The sequence below is a fragment of the Microcaecilia unicolor genome, chromosome 8 (genome assembly GCF_901765095.1).
Source record: "Microcaecilia unicolor chromosome 8, aMicUni1.1, whole genome shotgun sequence".
Classification (NCBI taxonomy): domain Eukaryota; kingdom Metazoa; phylum Chordata; class Amphibia; order Gymnophiona; family Siphonopidae; genus Microcaecilia; species Microcaecilia unicolor.
In genome coordinates this window covers 185,141,565-185,164,515 of record NC_044038.1, presented here as the reverse complement: position 1 = coordinate 185,164,515, position 22,951 = coordinate 185,141,565, and the positions used below count along the sequence as shown (strand labels likewise).

At 44.0% G+C, this 22,951-nt stretch overlaps 1 protein-coding gene across 1 annotated transcript in view; it reads left to right on the top strand.

The window, feature by feature from the left end:
- Positions 1 to 322: 322 nt before the first annotated feature.
- PRR7 (proline rich 7, synaptic) overlaps positions 323 to 22,951 on the top strand; it is a 28,316-nt gene continuing 5,687 nt past the window's right edge. Inside the window, exons 1-2 of the mRNA XM_030213042.1 lie at positions 323 to 637; positions 13,386 to 14,359. Of these exons, the coding sequence (XP_030068902.1) occupies positions 14,071 to 14,359 (289 nt within the window). The 5' untranslated portion in view covers positions 323 to 637; positions 13,386 to 14,070. The remainder of the gene's footprint in view (positions 638 to 13,385; positions 14,360 to 22,951) is intronic.

Genomic DNA, 22,951 nt, shown 5'->3' with positions numbered 1-22,951 from the left:
GGTTCTTGTATCATCTTTAAAATAACTTATAACCGAATAAATCTTATATGAGTGAGAGGGAGGGGCAAGATAGTTGATAAATAAATATCATCACAAGAAAAAGGGAGAGAGAGACAAGGATGTCTCAGAGTGCAGAAGGGCATTAATGGCACATTGGTTGCATCTAGATGAGACAGGTGTACCCAGTACCAGAAAAAGCTACTAGGTCTGCCTTAAATTGTGATGCTGTTACTAAGAGCAAGGCTGACAGCAAGCTGTGGAACATAGAGGGTTTGGGGGAGGGGGGAGGGAGGAGGGAGAGATTATACAGTGCAAGAGAGAGGGAGAACAATTATACAGAGCAAGAGGTCACCTATATGGAGAATCTTCAGAGCGAAAGGCAAGCCAGAGAGAGAGACATGAAGGAATGATAGAATTCAGATAAGGGAAGGAGGGATAGAATACAGAGAGAAGAACTGAGGAAAGCAAAGGAAGGAGGAGGAGAGAAGGGAGCTGTTATAGCCACACAGCATTGGCTTGCAGACCGGGGAAACGGTTCCTTTCTGTTCATCAGGCTTTCATGAACACGGCGATCCCCTGAGGGAAGTGCTGGCTGCTGCCTGGGACCAGCTGTGTCCACCGCTGCCAAGGAATGCAGGTAAGAGCCTGTCCCCCCTACCCCCCCCCCCCCCCCCCCAACACACACACATCCGAGAGGTGCTAAGCATTTCTTAGCTAGGGATTCTCACCAGATCTGCTTCACTTGTTAAAATGCTCTTTGTCTTATAAATAATTTAAGAAAGGGATTGCAAGCTCTTTCCAGGTCATCAATGCTCCCTCTACCCCCTTCTGCTGCTTGCTCTCTTGAGGAGCTGCAGGAAAGAGGGGAAATAATACAGAAAGGAGAGATGTAGGATGGAGAGACTGAGAAAGAAAGGGAGAAACAAAGGCATGGGGGAGATACATGAGGAGATAGAGAATGGGAAATACAAATGGAGAGCCAGAAAGGAAGTGGGGAGAGAGAGTGATGGGGCAGGAGATAAAGGCAGATTGTGTGTAAGGAGAAGGAGAGAAAAATCAGAGGGACTGAGGAAGACCTAGGGAGAGAAAAAACGGCAGAGAGAGAGAGTGATGGGGCAGGGAGATTATGAGAAAGGCAGATTGTGTGTGAGGAGAGTTCGAGAAAAAACAAGGGACCAAGAATAAGAAGAAAGACTGAGGAAGACCTAGGGAGAGACAGTCTGTGAAAAAGAGCAAACAAGAAGGAAGATTGAGACAGAAAGGAGAAAGAACAAGGAGAAGGGAGATTGTAGGAACTGAGAGAGTCTGATCAGAGAGAAGAGACAGACAGACAGACTGGACAGATGTAGGGGGAAGGGGGAAATATGGGGGGAGGGAATATGGGGGGGGTGGGCTTTAAGAGGTAGAGGGACTGGGGAGGAAGAGACTATATGATCAGACTGGTGAGGAAGAGACAGGACATGGAAAAGGAAATTGAGAGAGACAGTCAGACAGACTGGTGAGTGGTAGCTGAGAAGAAATATGGGGAGAGAAGACGAGGGACAGATCTGGAACAGGATGACTCAGAGACTTGCTGGGGGAAGGGAAACTGGGTAACACAACCTGTGGGGGACTGGAGGTTCAGGAACAGATTATTTGTGGAGGGAGGGGGAGGAAATATGTCAGAGAGACAACAATTTAAATATGTGGAGCTGAGAATACACACAGGAGCCCATGGGAAAGGCTCTAGCTACTGCTGCACCCTTGTGTATGTGCTCTGGCTATGGTGACTTTTAGAGCTTGCAATTCCACATTTAAGGAGGGTGGCAGTGAGCCTGTGCTGGTTTCTGCTGGACCATTCAGGGCTTTCCACCTCTGTAAGGAGTTCTCATACCAGCAGCTGCTAAGGTGAAGGCCTTTAAGAGCTCCAGTGGGACTGGATTTAAGAATTGGGCAACCATAGGCAGGATGCATGGCTCTCAACAGTGACCTGTGCCCTGTCTACCTGTAGGGGTTGTAAGAGTGATCCCATTCTTCCTAACTGTGAGACTTCTGTGATTGACAAACAATCCTATTAACTGTCAGGGTTGCCTTGTAAGGTGGTAAGATTTCACTCATGGGAAGTTTTTCAAAGCAGGCCAGACCTTTTATATAGTTTAGGCACAGTTGATTATACCTTGATGCAGGAGAATAACTTCTTGATAACTCTTTTAGTTCAGTCTTTCTGTGATTTTTTTTAATCTGCCTGGTATGTATTTCAAGAATACTTAAACATGCAGAAATAAGGAATTGCTTCGGTGTGAAGCTAAATCTAAATTCAAACCAACGATATCCATGGACTGCCTAATTATCTCAAGACTCTGATATGCTTATTTCTCAATCAGATCTGTCTCTGAAATGACCATGTACCATCATAATGATGACTTTGACTCTTCCGCACCATCCACTTTACTAGTTTTCTCAATGTCCTCTTAGCAAGGACTCTTCATATCTTTAAACTTTGGTTCTCCTTCATGAAAACTAGTATTTTGGCTCTTGTTCATAGCTTTCAGCTTGCTCATTTGATGTCTTTTATATAAGAATATAAAACATAACATGCTGGGTCAGAACAAGGTCCGTCAAACTCAGCATCCTGTCTCTAACAGTGATCAATCCAGGTCACTAGGAAGTACCAGGCGGATCTCAAAGAGTAGATTAATTCCATGCACTTACTCCCAGTGTGTTTATGGACTTCCCTTTAGAAACTTGTCCTGTTTCCTTTTAAACCCAGCTATGCTAAGATCACATCTTCTGACAACAAAATTCCATACCCCTGATTTTTCACTGAGTGAAAAAATACTTTCTCTCCAATTTGTTTTAACCTACTCTCTTGATGTATGGAGTGTCCCTTAGTCCTGGTACTATTGAAGGAGAAAGTAACTGTTCTCTGTTAACATTATAAGGCCTCTTTTATATCCAAGCACTAAAGCCTGGGGAATTTTTTGACACAATGTTCTGCTTCTGGTTCACTGTTAAAAGGAGAGATTGACTGGCTTCAAGCCCTTTCACATTAGTAAATTAAATAGTGATTTAATAGGCAGCTCCATTTATGTCAGGGGGCAAAAGGAAGGGATGGAATGGAATGGAGAATATCGTAATACCTTTGTACAGATCCATAGTGTGACCACATCTTCAGGTACCTGATCTCAAAAGGAACTGGGAAAGGTACAAAAGAAGGGTGACAAAAATAAGAAAGTAAATGAAACAACTTGCCTTATGAAGAAAGACTGAGCTGGCTAGGGTTCTTCAGCTTGGAGAAGAAACAACGGAGAAGGGACATGATAAACGTTTATAAAATAAAAGGGAGTGGAACTGGTTAAGAGAGAGAATGAATGGGTAGGAAACATAGCCATTGATGGTGGACTATTATTATTATCTGCCTATGCCATCCAGACCAGCTGGTCAGATCATGAATTCCTTCCAGACCTTAGGGCCCTAACATGAAAGGTCTTCTCATAAGAACATAAGTATTGCCATACTGGGACAGAATGAAGGTCCATCAAGCCAGCATCCTGTTTCCAACAGTGGGCAATCCAGGTTAGAAGTACCTGGCAAGATCCCAAAACAGGTACTTGAAACCTGGATTGGTCACTGTTAGAAACAGGATGCTGGGCTTGATGGACCTTCAGTCTGTCCCAGTATGGCAATACTTATGTTCTTATGAGAAGAATACCTTCATGTTAGGGCCCTAAGGTCTGCAAGGAATTCATGATCTGACCAGCTGGCCTGTATATGGTCACATACAGACCACTGTGCTGATCCATATATAAGGACCCTAGGGCTCAGCAAGGTATTAGGGTTGTCTGTATTATATAGACAGATAATCTTCTGTAGAGATGGGAAGAGTCAAACATGAGGTAGTGATAGAATATTTAGGTCTATTCTAGGGGATAGGCAACTCCAGTTCTTGAGTGCTACACGCAGTCAGGTTTCAGGACATCCACAATGAATATGCATGAGATACTACCTCCATTGTATGCAAATCTATCTCATGCATATCCACTGTGCATATCCTGAAAACCTGATCTACCTGCAGCACTCAAGGATTGAAGTTGCTTACCCCTGGTCTACTATATTTATCAACCACCTTTCATACTAGCAAATCTATGCAGTAGACAACCTGACTGAATTAAGAACAAGACAAGTAGGGACAAGACACATAAGGAAGCTAATAAAAATAGCATTGGTTGGGGGAATTCTACCACCCACCCTCTCCCAGGACACAGAAGGATGCCAGCTGAGGCAACAATGCAGCCTGACCCTTCAAACAACAAGGCTGGCCTGTAGCCAGAACTAGAAAGCCAATGGTGAAACACAACTGTCGAATGCACAGCCAAACAATCAAGTTTTCAGATAGATGCTTTTAGCCCTAATATCCAGGGAAGTGGGTTGTATAATTGAGGAGCGAAATACGGAAAACAGGCCTGATGTGCAACCTCAAATCTGATGTATGTAGTAATGGCTTGATAGAATGGCCTTTAGAATAAGCCATCATAGTGGTGCACAATACTGGAAAAAATTATGACAAGGGTACAACTAACATCCCAAAAAGAACAATGAGTTTATGGACTTTTCTTTTAGGAAATTATTCAAACCTTTTAAAACTCTGCTAAGCTAACCTGCTTTTACCACATTCTCTGGCAACGAATTCAGAGTTTAATTACCTCATTGAGTGAAGAATATTTCTCTTATTTGTTTTAAATTTACTACGTAGTAGCTTCTTTGCATGCCCCCCAGTCCTAGTATTTTTGGAAAGAGTAAACAAACGATTCATGTCTACCCGTTCCACTCCACTCAGTATTTAATAGACCGCTATCATTTGTCCCCTCAGCCGTCTCTTCTCCAAAATGAAGAGCCCTAGCCACTTTAGCCTTTCCTCATAAGGAAGTCATCCCATCCCCTTTATCATTTTCATCGCACTTCTCGTACCTTTTCTAATTCTGCTAATCTTTTTTGAGATGTGGTGACCAGAATTGCACCACGGAGCAATAGAAAGCCATTATAATAGTCTCTGTTGGAAGAAGAGTTAAAGGCATAAGACGACTTAAAATTTCCTTGACACTGAACAGACTACTGAGGTAAAAACTGCTGTTGCACTGTGTTATCTGTCTATATGTTCCCCTCTGCCTCCCCCTCTGTTGTATGTTAAGATACTTTATTATGTTGACATGTACTAGTATTTCATATTTACTCTTGTATTGTTTATTGTCTGTCTTGGGTGCTCTTACTCTCCCTGTATATAATTTATATAACCGCTTTGGTTGTACCACAGAAAAGAAGATATTAAATACATGACCCTTTACCCTTTATACCACCTCAGGTGAATTTCTTCAAAAGGTGTTAATCCTAATTTAAAACAAAAAAAAAAGGAAAACTAAAAATAATAAGGAAGTATTATTTTACAGAAAGGGTGGTGGAGGCGTGGAGTGGCCTCCCGGTGGTGGTGGTGGAGTTGAGGACTGTTCCAGAATTTAAAAAGGCATGGGATAAGCATGTGGGATCGCTTAGGAACAGGAAGAATTTGGGGTTACAGAGGATGGGCAGACTGGATGGGTCATATGGCCTTTATCTGCCGTCATGTTCTATGTTTCTATGTAAAACAAATCAGGGGGAAGCCCTGCTCAACTACATTGACAAAAGACAAAAACATGGTGAAAGAAAAGGTAGAGATCTGAAAAAACATGTTTCTGTTGGTGAAGGCAGACCTGTATCAGTCTGGGATGTATATGGAGTCAGGATTGTAAGTTAATGTGGTCTCATTATGTAAAAAACCTGATGGGCCCATAGAAGAATCTTAAATTGCAAAAGCAAACAAAAGCAGCGATGTTATATGAGTAAACCTGTCTATGCCATATGAGTATTCTGTATGGTTTGAATCTTTTTTTTTAATAGAGTCACGCTATACCAGCCATAAGGGAAAAGCAAAGCGCAAATAGCTGCCAGAAGCAAGAGAGAGAGAGAGAGAGAGAGAGAGAGAGAGAGAGAGGAGTAGAAACAGATTGAGGCAAGTGAGGAGGTGGAGGGCAGCAAGTGAAACGGGAAGAGAGCTATTCGGAAAGGAGAGGCGAGAGCATTCATTGTAATGTTGCCAGTGTACAGGCTGTTGCGTGTGTTCCCACTCAGCCTGTTATAGTGCTTTACATTCACAAATAAAGAGGAAGACAGAGAGAAAGTGATTCAGGAAACTGAACATGCAAAGTTGAATTTGGTAAATTATTTTAGTGTTCCATCAGTTCAATAAACTAACAAACCTTATATTTTTATTTATTCTCATGATTGCTATATCAGCTGTGGGAGGGAAGTTATCAACTGGGCTATCGTTAAGATGTGTAATTTTACTGTTAAACCCCGGTTATTAGTAACTAGGTCTCGCTGCATAAAACGGGAAAGGATGGCCAGATGAACAGACCGATGCAGAAATGTTATCAGAAATTAGGGAGGCTAACAAAACTGGGAAACACAGTAAGAATGGTGATTTCAATTACCCCATGTTGACTGGGTAAATGTAATTATCAGGGCATGACAGGCAGGTAAAATTCCTTGATACAATCAAGGCCTGTTTTTTTTTTTACTTTGAATTTTTATTGAAATACATCTCAAACATACAACGAGCCAGTGGCGTCAAGCACATTACAATGCAACAATTTTAATATTTATTTAACATTATGCTTATAACCCTTTTATCCTCCCTATTCCCCCACCCTTCCCCCCCTCTCCCCTCCCCTCCCCCCCCCACTAACCCCTCAACAACTGATTCCCTCAACAGCCCAAACTCCCCTAAACCCCCTCAATATCTGTTAGATGAATCCATTCAGGTGCCTCTGGATTATACTCCTCTTACGCTTATCAGTCAATTTTTCCAACTCTTATAATGGTTTTAAATTTCTCAGCGCAATTACCTACAGTTGGCCCAGCGGACTTTTCCAATGCATTGCAATAGTGTTTCGGCGGCTAACCCATTCTCTGAATCTCTGTTGTCATCTCTTTCCCCTCTGTTCCCCCACCCCAGGAGGCACCATTTAGATCACATGGAAAAGTACCTTCTAGAACTTTAGACAACCTATCCGTTATATCTTTCCAATAAGGTTGAATCAAACTGCACCCCCACCAAATATGAAAAAAAGTTCCCGTCTCTCTTCCACATCTCCAACAGCTATCAGAAGCCTCAGGGAACATTCTTTTAATTCTATCAGGTGTATAATACCATCTGCTCAGCACTTTATACCAGGGGCGTATCTGAGGTTCGGCGGTAGGGGGGGCAGGGGCTAGAGTGAGGGGGCACATTATAGCCCCCCCTTACCGCCGTCAACCCCCCCCCCACCGCCGTCAACCCCCCCCTACCGCCGTTAACACTCCCTCCCTCCCCCGCCTACCGCCGTCACCTACCCCGAGGTCCGCTCCTTCCGTCCGGCTTTTAAAATAGTGCTTCAGCTGGCGGGGGACCCCACCCCCCCGCCAGCCCAGCTGCGATCTTTTTTCATCCTCGTCGTGCAGCGCGCTGTGAAAGCTGCATGCATCTTTAGATCCAGTTGGATGGAGGGTTAACTGCAGTAGGGGGGTCCGGGGCAAAATCTGCGGGGGCCCAGGCCCCTGTGGCCCCACGCAGATACGCCCCTGCTTTATACGCATTTTCTTTAATAAGCACACACACCGAGGCTTTCTTGACTTCCAAGCATACCCTCCTCCATTCTGCCTCCGAAACATCCTGATTCAAGTCCTTTTCCCATGCCTCCATATAAGTCATTTTCATAAAACTCTGCCCCCTGAGGTGTCCATATATCCCTGAAATTCCTTTCCCCCACTTATCCATATCTCCCCATACTTTTTCAAATCCCTCTTGGTCTAATCAAGGCCTGTTTTATGGAACAGCTGGTACAGGAGCCAACAAGAGGAGGAAAAATTCTAGAGCTAGTCCTTAGTGGAGCGCATGATCTTGTGCAGGAGGTAATGGTGATCATAAAATGATCAGATTTTATATAATCTCTGGAGTAAGTACACACAGGAAATCCAATACATCAGCATTTAACTTTCAAAAAGAAGACTATGATGAAATGAGGAGAACGGTGAAACAAATCTTAGAGGGGCAGCTGCAAAGGTAAAACATTTACGTCGGGTGTGGATACTGTTCAAAAATACCATCCTGGAAGCCCAGACCAGATATATTCCATGTATTGAAAAAGGTGGAAGGAAGGTGAAACGACAGCCAGCTTGGTAAAAAATTGAGGTAAAGGAAGCTATTAGAGCTAAAAGAAAATCCATCAGAAAATGGAAGATGGATCTGACTGAAAATAATAGGAAACAGCATAAGGAATGGCAAGTCAAATGCAAAGCACTGATAAGGAAAGACAATGAGAGACTTTGAAAAGAAGATTGCGTTGGAGGCAGGGCCGTGCCGATGCGGTAAGCGAGGTATGCGCCGCAGGGGGGCGCCCACCTCTGGAGGGCGCCGCCGCGGTGCTTACCCTCGCCCCACGCCGCCGAGGCCTTTAAATCTTTTGGCATAACAGGGCAGGGCGGTGGGGCGGGGGACTCGGATGGCAGAAGGGACTGGGTGGGAGACAGATGGGGTGAGGGTGGGGGGCACTTGGATAGCAGAAGGGACTGGGTGAGAGACAGAGGGGGTGAGGGGGACTCGGATGGGCAGAAGGGACTGGGTGGGAGACAGATGGGGTGAGGGGGGGGGACACTTGGATAGCAGAAGGGACTGGGTGAGAGACAGATGGGGTGAGGGGGACTCGGATGGGCAGAACGGACTGGGTGGGAGACAGATGGGGTGAGGGTGGGGGGCACTTGGATAGCAGAAGGGACTGGGTGGGAGACAGATGGGGTGAGGGGGACCCGGATGGGCAGAAGGGACTGGGTGGGAGACAGATGGGGTGAGGGTGGGGGGCACTTGGATAGCAGAAGGGACTGGGTGCGGAGATTTTGGCCTCTGGAAGCTAAATGTATTAGTCCAATAAAATGGTATTATTTTATTTTCTGTATTTGTTTTATTTCTATTTGTTAATTTGTAAAGTGGTGATTGGTATTTTTTAGTTTTTTCAAATTTACATCTGCTGTCTTTATATTTTGCACAGTACTAGGAGATATTTTCTGTTTCTGTGGTGTTGCATTGTATGCAGAGTCTGGCATCAGGGGTTCAGTTTAATTTTTGTCTAAATAGAAAGTTTATGATTACTTATTCTATAGTGGATTAGGGTGTATCTTTGTTTGTGAAAAAGACATGGCTTTCAGTTGGCATTGACTGTGCAGGATTGACGATCTGTACTATTCTGTCTGGTTTCGTTTTACAATAGGTGAATTGATGTTCTAGTGCTCACTGTAGTGCTTAAGATGCTTTCCTTTTCCTTGTGTGACTCGTAGAAACGGCTGCTTATGGTATGGTAAAATTGCTCTATAGGTCGTGAGTGTTTTGTATTCTCGGTATGCCTAGTACTGGATTTGGGGGGGGGGGTGTTAAACAATGACCGGCCCCGGGTGTCAACTACCCTAGCTACGCCACTGCTGCCGACGTCTCCCTTCCCTTGCACTCATTGGTTCCCTCAGTGCCCGCCTTCTTCTGACATCAGAAGAAGGCGGACACTGAGGGAACCAAGAGCGCAAAGGGAAGGGAGACGTTGGCAGCGCTCCGCTTTCACTGACGCTGCTGCGACCGGAAGTAAAAGATTTAAAGGGTGCGGAGGGAAGGGCAGAGAGGCATGGATGGGAGAGCAGAGAGGCATGGATGGGAGGGCAGGGCCCAGGGAGAGGACAAAGTGCGGGAAGGGGAGGGGAGAGAGGATTGCTGGCTATGGATGGAGGAGGGAAGGGCAGAGAGGGACAAGGATGGACATGGGGGCCCAGGGAGAGGACAAATTGCTGGAAATGGAGGGGAGGGGAGAGAGGAGGCAAGGATTGCTGGCTATGGATGGAGGAGGGAAGGGCAGAGAGGGACAAGGATGGACATGGGGGCCCAGGGAGAGGACAAATTGCTGGAAATGGAGGGGAGGGGAGAGAGGAGGATTGCTGGCTATGGATGGAGGAGGGAAGGGCAGAGAGGGACAAGAATGGACATGGATGGGAGGGCAGGACCCAGGGAGAGAGGAGAAATTGCTGGAAATGGATATAGAGCAAGAAATGAAGAAGAAAGGAGAAAAGTAAAGAAATAAATGGAAAGGAAGCACTGAAAATGGAGCTAAGAGGACAGATAGCAGCAGAATCAGATACTGGACCAGCATGATTGAAAAAAGAAAGTCACCAGACAACAAAGGTAGAAAAAAATTATTTTATTTTCATTTTAGCGTTTGGAATATGTCCACTTTGAGAATTTACATCTGCTATCTTATTTTGCAATGTATAGCAATTTGTTTCTAAGAATATTGCTGACAATTCCTTTCAGTGTGGCAAGTGGTGAGCGATCATTTTCATGGGGGGGGGGGTGATCATTTTCACGGGGGGGGGGGGGGGGGCGCCAACTGATAGTCTGCAGGGGGGCGCCAGAGACCCTAGGCACGGCCCTGGTTGGAGGCAAAAACCCCTAGTGAAAATGTTTTGAGGTATATTAAAAGTAAGAAGCCAGCAAAATAATCAGTTGGCCCACTAGATGACTGAGGGGTAAAAGGGGCACTCAGGAAAGACAAGACCATAGTGCAGAGATTAAGGTCCCCTTTTAGCAAGCAATGGTAAAAGGGGCCCAGTGGTGGCATCAGCACACGGGTTTGCCATGTGCTGAGGCCTCCCTTTTTCCGTCGCCCAGAAAAGGAAATTCCAGGCAGGGGATGAAAATGGTTGTGTAGTAAGTGAAACACTTGCCATTTCCCAAAGGAGCCCTAACTGCCACCTAGTTAGGAGATGGTAAGAGCTCCTGCGCTACCCCAGCAGTCACCAGGCAGAGATTACCGCCAGGTAAGCCCCGGCACAAAAAAAATGGTTTTAAATCTGACATGCCAGAAATGGCACATGTTGGGGCAGTGGTGCTGGATTGGCATGCAGCAAAGTGGTGGTATGGGTGCTGTCACTTTGTAAAAGGGGCCCTAAATTAATTCTTTGCTTTGATTTTCACTGAGAAGCATTGTGGGAGAGATGCTAGTGCCAGAAATGGTTTTTAATGCTGATGAGTAGGAGAAAGTGAAAAAAAAATCTTTTTTAAACCTGGAAGATATAATGGGGCAATTTGACAAACTGAAGAGTAGCAAATCACCTGGACCGGATGATATATATATATCAGTGTACTGATAGAACTTAAAAATGAATTTGCAGAACTATTGTTAGTAATATGAAATTTATCTTTAAAATCAAGCATGGTACTGGAAGATTGAAGGGTGGCTAAAGTAACGCCAGTTTTTTAAAAGGGTTCCACTGGTGATCTGGGAAATTTTAGACTGGTGAGCCTGATGGTGCTGGGCAAAATGGTAGAGACTATTATAAGGAACAAAATTACAGAGCACGTACATAAGCATGGATTAATAAGAAAAAGCCAACATGGATTTAGTCAAGGTAAATCTTGCCTCATCAATCTATTAAGTTTCTTTTGAAAGGGTGAATAAACACTGCTCCAGGGGCAGTGATGTAAGAGACGGGAGGAGCCTGCAGAGCCAGCAGCCAATGCTTCGAGGCTGCCTGCAGTGCCGCGTTTTTTTAAAAACATTTTTTCTCGTCCTTAGCGACGCGTTGGCGCTCAGCTCAGTCAGCTGAGCGCTTCTTCTTTTTGTAGCGCCGGCCCTGCTGCTCATCAGGAAAAGCAGCAGCGCCCGGCAATGGGAGCTGGCGCTGGGCGGGCCTGGGCTGAAATTGGGTGGGCCTGGGCCCACCCAGGCCCACCCGTAGCTACGCCCCTGAGCTATATAAATGTCTGCAACTGTGCTGCAGATTCAAATCTGGCCACCCTTTTGATGCTGCTTTTAACTTCTAACCCTTACTCACTTGTTCAGTACCCATGTTTTATCATTCCCACCTTAGTAGTTCCCTTATCCCTTAATTTGTCCTGTTTGTCCTAATTAGATTGTAAGCCCTGTCAAGCAAGGACTGTCTCTTCATGTCCAGTGTACAGCGCTGCATACGTCTAGTAGCGCTATAAAATGTTAAGAGTAGTAGTAGTAGAATCTACCCCCTCAGTCCCTGTAGGTCAGGGATCTTGGTAGCCACAGATTTTTAACAAGAGGCAACTCGTATTTATTAAGTGCTGGGTTTTTCCTATGTACAAAATGTAATGTGTGAGGCCATCATCTGCTCACAGTGCTGATGAGATGCTCCCTTAACACCCTATTCACATTATTTCGAACACCCCCCCCCCCCCAGTGATTTAACACCTACTATCTTAATCTAGTTTCCTCTCAACACTTCCTAGCATCCCATGCTGTAGGATTTCTCACCCACAACATTCTCTAGCTAAAAATCCTTCCTTCCTTCATCCTTATGGTCACAGCTGATAGGTTACAAAAGCTCAAATACTACAACAGCTTCTGCTGAGCCTTGAAAAGGTCTTCCTAATGGCAGCCCTAGAGGCGAATAGCTCCAGACTAGCACCAGTGTTAACCTGCTCAGAAGGCTGTAGCGCAGGAAACAATGCACATGCCAAAGATTAATGTAAGCAAAGGGATGAAGTCATTAGCTGTTCCCTTCCAATGCTCAGAGAAACAACACTCAAAAAACCCCTACCCTCATGCTGGAAACCAAGGTCACATTGAGGGGTTAGATTTCTTATGAGGAGCAAATGTGTGAGAGTCCGAGCAAAGCTGAAAGTGGAAGCACACATCGGCGCCTGTTTTCTGCGCTTAAATATAGGCTTTTCAAGTAAAAAACATTTTGAAAAGCTTATATTTCAGGAGCAGTGCAAGCACTTCAGCATTTGAATGGGTATGTGCACAAGAGCTTTACTTACTGCAAAACTCTTGTGCACGTATGCCAAGCATGTTCCTCCTCCTTGTACAGTGCGCATATAATTTGCATGCTGTTAAGGTTGAGCATTGGGAAATTAGTTTGTGCACTGGGTCCACAGTATTTTATAGCATTGCTCCCTATAGTGCCAGAGTTCTGAGTGTCGGCCTACGAGATTTAGGTTTCTTGACGATCAACATACCTCTTGGAACAGACTACACCAGTAGATAAACTGTTGGCATGTGTGTGTACTTCTCTGTTCAGTAGCTATGTCAGCAAGAGATAGTGGATGTGTTGGCTGAAAGCTTATGTGAGAATGTTTCTGCAGTTCTTATGTCTTTATGTTGAAGGGTTCATGTTTGGTGTATATGTTGCATGTGTAAGGATTTGTCTGTGTACTTCTGTGGTACTGGATTGTAGAAATATTTTACATTTTGTGGACTGTGTACTTTTTTGAAGAGAAAGTATCACTTTGACATCCCTCCCCCATCCTTGTTCCCATTAATTTGTAGTGTTTCAAGAAAGATGCACAGAAAGGTTTAAAGTTTGAGGAAGCAACATGGCCAACCTAGAAGGCCTCGCCATGGGAGGAGAAGGTGCCTGGCATCAGAGAAATAGAAGAGGAAGCAACAAAGCTCAGAAGAAAAGGAACCTTCCAGAACAGACGTCATGCCCTTCCTTCACATCCATACACACTGTATTCCTGCCTGAGATGACGACACCCAGAAACTAGGAGCACTAAGAACAGACTGAACTTATTGTACTTTTGCCTGTACAGAAGTCCTTCGTCCTCTCCTGGGAACTTCTCCAGTGAGAACCTTCTTTTTCTAGAGGACCTGGGGAGGCCTAACTCTGGTAGACAGGGATGTGCTCACTGGCAACAGCTCAGGATTTATTGCATAAGGTGAACCCATGAAAGAAAGCCACATGGTATCTTCAGCCCCTGGGCACTTAAAAACCTCAGCTGAGAGAAGGAGAGAGCTGAGAGTGAAATACAAGAAGCAGATGATCAATACAAACAGAAAGTAATTTGGATTGCTGGATTCATACTCTCAGCTGTCCACTGAGGAAAGTAGAGGCCTCAAAAATGAGAAATCTGCACTGAATCTCACCCTCCCACCTTGGTCCACCCCCTTTTCTCCACATTGTTTCTGTGGCCCCTGGAGCCCCCTGTTTCCTTGGTTCTGGTCTCTGAAAATGGTGATGTCCCCTGGCACTTACACCTTTCTCACTTGCTTTGCTGGATTCTGGCTGATCTGGGGCTTCATTGTTCTGCTCTGTTGTATCTGCAGCTTTATTCGACGGCGAGTGAAACGCAGGCAGGAGGAGAGGCTGCGTGAGCAGACCCTGCGCACTGTGGAGCTGGAAGCCCTCCAATATGAGGAGTATCTGAACAGCCCAAGGGCTGCTATGTCACATCGGCTCCGCAGCCAGCTGCTCCCTCCCCCTCCTGTGCTGCATGTTCAGCCTTGGCCCTACAGACAAGGTAAGTGACTCTGCAAGGGCAGTGCCAGGTGGGGATTGTGATAAAGAGGTCACACTAGGATAGTGTTCATGTATCACAAGACAAATCCTTTGTGATCTTCTAGGAACAGCAAGTATGACATAAGTGGTTTTGTATTTTGCATCCTGAAAGCTGTAAAGAGCATCTGTTCTTTCTTAATGCTAAAATCCTTGAAATTTTGTGATGGATCAAGTAAATTATCAGACCCTCTAACCAATTGAAAAACACTATAAATTATAGACCCCCCCTTCAGCAAACATCAACCAAATAAAATGGCAATAAGATAAGAATCCAGAGCACCCAAAACAGTTAGGTCTGTTCAGAGCCAAAAGGTGCAGAGACTAGAAGAGTCAGAAGGAGAGGGACATTTGTGTGCAGAGAAAGAGTTTGGCCCCAGTGCACCCAATAGCAAAGCCAGAAAGAACATGGTCCCAAAATAGCCAATAGCAAAGAGAGAAAGATGGCTGGTTCCCAGAGTAGCCAATAGGAAAGAGAGAAAGAACATGGTCCCAGAGTAGCCAATAGCAAAGAGAGAAAGATGGCTGGTTCCCAGAGTAGCCAATAGGAAAGAGAGAAAGAACATGGTCCCAGAGTAGCCAATAGCAAAGAGAGAAAGATGGCTGGTTCCCAGAGAAGCCAATAGCAAAGAGAGAACGATGGCTGGTTCCCAGAGTAGCCAATAGGAAAGAGAGGAAAAATGGCTGTTTCCCAGTGAACCCAACAACAAAGATGGCTGTTCCCTGTACACCACAGGTACTCAGAGAAAGAGGGAAACAGGTCTAAGAGTACCCAATAACACAAATATAAAAAGAGATAGTTACATTCCAGTTCACCTGATACAGTGTACCCAGTAGTAAAGGGAGAGAGACAGCAGATCTCATGCCTCAAGAGTGCAGATGGAGAGAGTGATAGAGAATCAAGTGCCAGTGCACCCGACGAGCAAAGAGCACGGAATCCACATCCCAGTATAACCCAGCTTAGGTTTATTCCCTTTGCTGTATATAAAGGGGTTGTGGTTCTTTAAGATGAAATGTAGTTGTTGTTTCTGTACTAATGCACAAGAGTACAGTTCACCAATTACTTCTGCACAATTCCTTCAGTAATTCTGGTGCTCAGTAACAATAAGGCTCAGATCACGCAGAGATACAAAAGATAAACTTGATGAAACAATACAGCAGAGCAGAACACAATGTAACTGTTAGACATACATGAATCAGTAGTTACAGTTTCTACAAAACATAAATTGGTCACCTGGGAAATTCCCATTTTGACTGATAAAAAGCTCTATGAAAGAAAACTAGTCAGAGTAGTAAAGGAGAAAACCATAAGGCATTGATGATAGGAGGTGCCAATGCCAACTGATTATGTGTGGAGAGAGAAAAGATCCTTGACTATTAAGAAATGCACTCAGAGACCAAGAAAATGTGGCAGGAAGATAAAGAAATATTTTCCACAGGCTTTATTAAAAGCAATTTCCAAGCACATCTTTATAGATCTTCTATACATGTTATATCTTATGAACTTCAGAAAGAATATCTCTGTTAGCAGATGGCCAAAACCAAATCTACAGCTGAAATTTGCCACTTGGTTTTGGCTGGAACCAAGGCCAAAACCATTGACTCCCACACCCCACCCCCAAGCACACAGAAAGCCTGTCTCCCTAGGCCAGCCTCCCTCCCATGATCCCCCTGGGCAGCCCACCAACTCTGTCCTCCCCTGGCCTACCTTCAAAGCCCTGGTGGTCTAGTGGCCTCTTCGGGGCAGGAGCAATTCTGAGTTGCTTCTGCCCCCACCAGCTCTGCAGTCAAAATGGCTGCCTCACCTGCTTGTGGAAAATCACTGCAGTCATTTTGAGATTGGAACTGGGGTGGGAAGGACCAACTAGGGATTGCTCCTACACATGCCAGTTAAAATCTCAAAATGGCTGCCATGGGACGTCATAGAGTCATTTTGACTGCAGAGCCAACAGGAGCAGGAACAACTTGAGATTTCACCTGCTCCGAACAAGCCACTAGACCACCATGGCTTTGAAGATAGACCTGGAGAGAGTGGCAGAGAGTGGTTTTGAACATGGTATGAGGTGCGGAGTTTCAGTTTCAGCTGAAAATGTGCTTGCATTTTCAGTCAAAACCAGATTTCAGGCCAATTTAGGCACCAAAACTGAAACAAAAACCAAAATTAGGTTGGCCTCTGCTCTCTGTGATAGTACTAGCATTGTACAAAAAGCATTAGCAATAAATCTGAGACAGCTGAGATCATATTACACATACCCTGGCATAGGAGTGAGGTTCAGTACTGTCATGCTATGCACAACACCAACCTTTAAATTTAAAATATTGTCCATGTATGGCATTACTCACTCTGCCATATACCACCATAAAAGAGTGGAGAAAAAAAGCCTTAGATTCACGTAACAGCCTTTAGTAAGACACAGTTCATCTGCTGTCATCAATACAGTCACAGGCATTAAAAAACTCCTGAATGGTGTCAGTGAGTAAACAATTCACCACATTGATTGTACGCAGTCATTTAAATTAACCAGTCACTTATGTGATGCAGTAATGAAGATCTCCTGATGCAGCCAGGGTGTCCGGTGATACAAGGATCCTTGTTGGGAGTATTTTGGGAGTTTTGAGTGATGCAGAGTTTTTTCAGCGTTTCCATGGATTACTGGATACTGCCTAAGACTGTTTGTGAAACGGAGTTCCTGCTGCAGGTAAGTGACTGGTTAATTTAAATGACTGCACAAAATCAATGTGGCGAATTGTTTACTCACTGACGTCATTAAGGTAGAGTACTGAAGTTTTTTTTTTTTATGTCTGTGATTGTATTGATGACAGCAGGTGGACTGTGTCTTATTAAAGGTTGTTATGTGAATCAGACTTTTATCGTCACAATTTTATGGTGATACATGGCAGAGTGAATAACCCCATACATTGGGGCTCTATTGGACAATATTTAAATTTGAAGCTTTGCATATGATTTGGATGCACAACACGAACCCATATGGAGACATTGTCCTCAAAAGAAGCCATAAATTGGAAAAAGTAAAATTAACACATTATATTAAATCATGAAATGGCTTAGTGATCTTGAGAAAAACATTGCCAGTAGAAGAATACAAACAACCCTCGCAAGGGCTATAGAATATTATTGACAAGCTAAATAGTAGCAAATCTTCAGGCCCTGGTGGAATTCACCCTGAAAAACTCCACTATGAAATTGCAAACCTACAACTGAGAATCATTAAAACCTATCATTTAAATCTGCCATTGTTCCCAAGGACTAGAAGGTAGCCAATATAACACTAACTTTTAAAAAGGGCTCCAGGGTGATGCAGGAAACTACAGAGCAGTGAGCCTGAAATCTGTGCCAGGCAAAATGATAAAGTTATTGTTAAAATCAAATTGGTCAATGTTCAAAAGGAGTTACACATATATTCAGTGTTGATACTTATCCATTTAGCTGAATATACATAGATTTTGTTTTAAAACACTGCAACCAACTTAAAAAAATTAGGTGACTACTAGGTTTAAACATTGACCTGAAATTTCGAGGGAGAAGTTATTACGCAGCCTTAGAACCTTAAGTCATGTTTATTTGCTGCTTAACATGACTGAAATGGCCCTAGTGCCCTATTGTAAGCCACCTATATAGCCTGGGCAGTATAGCAAACTTTAATAAACTATAATACCAATTGGCATAAAATACCATGGCGATATTTAAGTTGAGTTAGGCCGGTTACTGCATTACTATGCAAATTCCCTAATTTGACTTGCTGTGATCTTCTTAGAGCCAAAAAAGCATGGGAAAACCACCGCAGATTTTTTCTGGGGTTATTTCACTACCTGGGAACATTAGGCCGCAAAGCTACTTTCCAATGCTCCTGGGACACCTGAGCAGGGTCCCCCCGGCTCCTGGGTCCCCTCGGCTTAAGCCCCCAAACACAAGTATCACCTATCCCCCCCACCTCACAGCCCTTGCTCCCTTAAAGGGCTACCTTTATATATCATTGGTGGTCTGGAGGGAGGTCCAGGGGATCTTTGGGCAGGAGCAATACCCAGTCGGTTCTACCTGGTCCAGCGCCACATTGAAAATGGTGCCCCTAGCAGTAGTCTTGCAGAACTACAGCTAAGGGGGAGGGGGTCATATCTCCTTATAAGGAAATATGACCACTAGCAGTAATAGCATGAGACTGCTGCTAGGGGCGCCATTTTGGATGTGATGCTGGACTGGGCATCATTCCTAGCTGAAGACCTCCTGGATCAGTAATGATATCAAGGTAGCCCCTTGCTCTGGCATCCTGGGAGCATCGGGTCATGGTTTTGCGGCATGATACTCCTGGGCACACAGAATCATGCTGTTTGCGAGTAGCTCACCCAATTGGCTACTTTTTTTGAAGGTGTGAATAAATATTTGGATAATGGTGAACTGTTTGATATTACGAATCTGAATTTTCAGAAAATGTTTGATAAAGTCCTTCAGAGGGACTCCTGAGGAAATTTTAAAAAGTGAAGAGATATAGGCAATGGTCTGTTGTGGATTAGGAACTGGTTAAAGCTTAAAAGATAGAAAACAGAGATTAAAATGATTACTGAACAGAGAGAAAAAATAGTGGACTGCCTCAGGGATCTGTACTGGGACCAATGTTTATTTAACATATTCAGAAATGACCTGGAAAACATAGAAATAAGGAACCTGATCAAAACTGAAGATTACACAAAATTATTCAAAGTTGTTGAAACTGAATGAATTGTGAAGAATTGCAGGGGACCTCGAGAGTCTGAGCACCAAAATGGCAGATGAAATTTAAGATGGACAAGTGCACAGTAATGAATTTAGGGAAGCAAGGCAGGCTAGGCTGGATTCCTAATTGAAAGCCATCGTTCAGGAAAAAGATCTTTAAATTTTCTGGACAATACATTTACTTAGAAAAGATCATGTACAACCAACTGTGATTACAAGAACATTCAGGGCCATTTACAATAAATAACAAATCGAGTGGTCCTTTACTGAGCTGCGGTAAGCCCAACGCGGATGTACCGCTTGCTCTTCCACGACTACCGCTGACCCAACGTGGCTGATGGAGTAGTCCCACCCCAAGCGCGTGCCATTTCTGGGGGGAAAAGAAAGCACCCTGGTAATGGCTTGCGTGACAATAACCCGGCGGTAATCAGGCACTGCTGTGTGCTGCCCAGTTAATGCCAGGTTAGTGTGGGAGCCCTCATTGCCACCTCAGTGGGTGGTGGTAAGGGCTCCCTGTCGCATAGTCATGTGGTAAGAGAATGGCCATGTGTGCTAGGAGCTTTTTTACACGCTGCAGGAAAAAGGGCCCTGGTGTGCAGGAAAAATGGCCTCCGCCACTAGCGCAGCGTCCTTTTTCCACGCAGCTTGGTAAAAGGACCCCAGAATGAACAATAAAAATAAAACTGTACTACCAAAAACATGAAGGGAGAAGCTCTTTACAATAAATAATAATAATAAATAATAAAAATAAAACTGTACTATCATAATCATTAAGGGCCTTTTATAAAACCGCACTAGCGGTTCCCGTGCAGCAATGCCAATGGAGCAATTTTTGGCATTACCACACCAAAAGCAACTAGCGTGGCTTGATAAAAGAGGCCCTAAGGGAAAAGCTGTTTTCAATAAACACAATGGAATAATTAATAATAGAGAAAAATACTACCAAAAACATGAATGGAAAAGCTGTTTATAATAAATAGAATAAGAATATAATAATAAATAATTAACCAATGGTTAAAAATGAAAGTTTACTACCAAAATCAGTAAGGGAAAAACTATTTACAATAAATAGAATAATAATAGTAATGAGACCTTAATGCCACCCATTGGCTTAGCGGTAAGGTCTCATGTGCTAACTGGATGGCAAGCATGCCGCGTGTGCCAACTGCTGACTACTGCCAGGTAAGGGCCCTGCAGTAGAAAAGAGAAAATATTTTCTACTGCATATTTTGGGCGCACACCAAAAATAGAATTACTGCCTGGATCACAAGGTAGCCAGATGGTAATGCCAATTTGACGCACGTTAGGCATGCGTAGGCACCTCTGCACCTTTGTAAAAGGGCCCCATAATCATTATGAGAAAAGCTGTTTTCAATAAAAACAATAGAATCCTATATAATAAAACGCATCTCCAACATTCTGAAGCTGACTGCATGGCTGAGGCATTCCTGCTCTCTCTATCCATCTCCTGAATTGACATCACGTACTTCCGGGTTCGTCACAAGCAGAAGTGACCAACCACACGAGGTTTCTCGGCTTCAGAATGTTGGAGGTGCATTCTATTAAATAGGATTGGTCAGTTCCTTGAAGCACAGCCAGAGCTCAGCGTCCTGCACAGTAACGCTCAGACACCAGAGAGAGAGAGGGGGGGGGGCTGACACCAGAGAGAGGGAGGAAGGGGGGACCTGACACCAGAGAGGGGGGGAGGTATCTCTGTCACACACACACTCTTTCTCTCACACACTCTCTCTCTCTCACAGTCAATGTCTTTCTCTCTCTCACTCTCACACACTGTCTCTCACACACTATGTCTCACACTGTATCACATTCACTCTCTATGTGTCAAACAGTGACTCACACACTCTCTTGGTCTCATACACTCAGTCTCACAGAGAGTCTGTGTCTCTGACACACACTCTCTCGCACACACTGTATCTGTGTGAAACACACTCTCTCTCTCACACTGTCTCACATACGCACTTGCACACACTCTCTCTCTCACAGACACACTCGCACCCAGACTCACTCGCACCCAGACTCACTCTCTCTCTCTCACACACTCGCACATTCACTCTCTCTCTCACACACACAGTCACTCTCACATACACTGACTGTCTCAAACATACACACTCCGAGGAAAACCTTGCTAGCGACCGTTTCATTTGTGTCAGAAACGGGCCTTTTTTACTAGTAATTAATAATAGATAAAAATAAAACTGAATTACCAAAATCATTAAGAAAAAAACTGCTTACAATAGAATAACAACAACAATAATAAAAATATTTTTTAAAGAAACAGCTGTTTACAATAAATAATATAATAAAAATAAGATAAAAATAAAACCATGCTAATAACCCCAACCCCTTTACAAAGCCGCACAGCAATGCTCTTTGAATGATTGTGTTGGCATTTCTGGACCAGCAGCCCACTAGCATGAAAAGCCCACAAATGCCCTAAGCAAAAAATAACAAGCAATTAAATATCCAAAGCTTTACTGTGTTAAAATCTTCAGGTCAGTGCTCAACAGTATTAAGTAAAAAAAAAAAAAAAGAAGCAACTAGAATGTTAGGAATTATTCAGAGAAGAACAGAAAGTAACACTGGATAGACACAGGTCAAAATTCAAACCCACATATCCGGATAACAGCACTTTCCCTGCTCCTGATTTGCTAGTGCCTCTGCACTATGTGGGCAGAGCCAAGGCAGTCCTGGATCTTATCAAAATAGTGGCAATATTCAGTCTGCTATCTGGATAACTTAGTTCAGATAAAAGGTTACTGAATATTGCCATTGTCCAGATAAGTTCCAGCACTGCATTATGTAGATATTCAGCACTGAATATTTTTTACCACCGCAGCTGGCATTTAAAAAAACACACTGAACACAGTAACTTAACAGTAAATGACGGTAGATGAAGACCTGGACAGTCCATGCAGTCTGCCAAAATAAAATAAATTCATTTCATAAGGTATGATATGATACTACATGTGCATACTTGATCTTGAATTGTCCTTGCCATTTTCAGGGCACAGACCATAGAAGTCTGCCCTGCACCAGCCTTGTTCTCTAATTACTGAAGCTGTCATCAAAGTCCCACTCCAGACCATCCAAATCTGTCCAGCCATGATAAGGACACAGACCAAATAAGCCTGCCCAGTACTGGCTTTGCCTCCCAGTTACTGGAGTTGCCATCTGAATACCACTAAGTTTGTTTGGTTCCATTCTCTTTCCATACTGGATTCCTTTATGTGTATCCCACACATTTTTGAATTCCCTTACCGTTTTCATCTTCACCACCTTCCACTAGAGGGCATTCCAGGCATCTACCACCCTCTCCCTGAAAAAGTACTTCCTAATGATATTCCTGAGTCACCCCCCCCCCCCCCCCCCTACAACCTCTAGTTCTACTGCCTTCTCATCTCTGGAAAAGGTTTGTAGATTAATGTCATTCGAATATTTCAATGTCTGTATCATATCACCCCTATCTTTCTTTTCTCCAGGGTATACATCTTCAGGACCTCAAGTCTCTCCTCATACATCTTGTGGCGTAAACCCCATATCATTTTTGTCACTTTCCTCTGAACTACTTCAAGTCTTTTTATATCCTTGGCAAGATACAGCCTCCAAAACGGAACACAATATTCCAAGTGGGGCCTCACCAATGGCTTGTACAGGGGCATCAACACCTCCTTTCTTCTGCTGGTTATACCCCTCTCTATGCAGCCTAGTATCCTTCTGGCCATGGCCAACATCTTGTCACATTGTTTCATCACTTTGAGATCCTCATACTCTATCACCCAAAGGTCCCTCTCCTGAGCTGTGCGCATC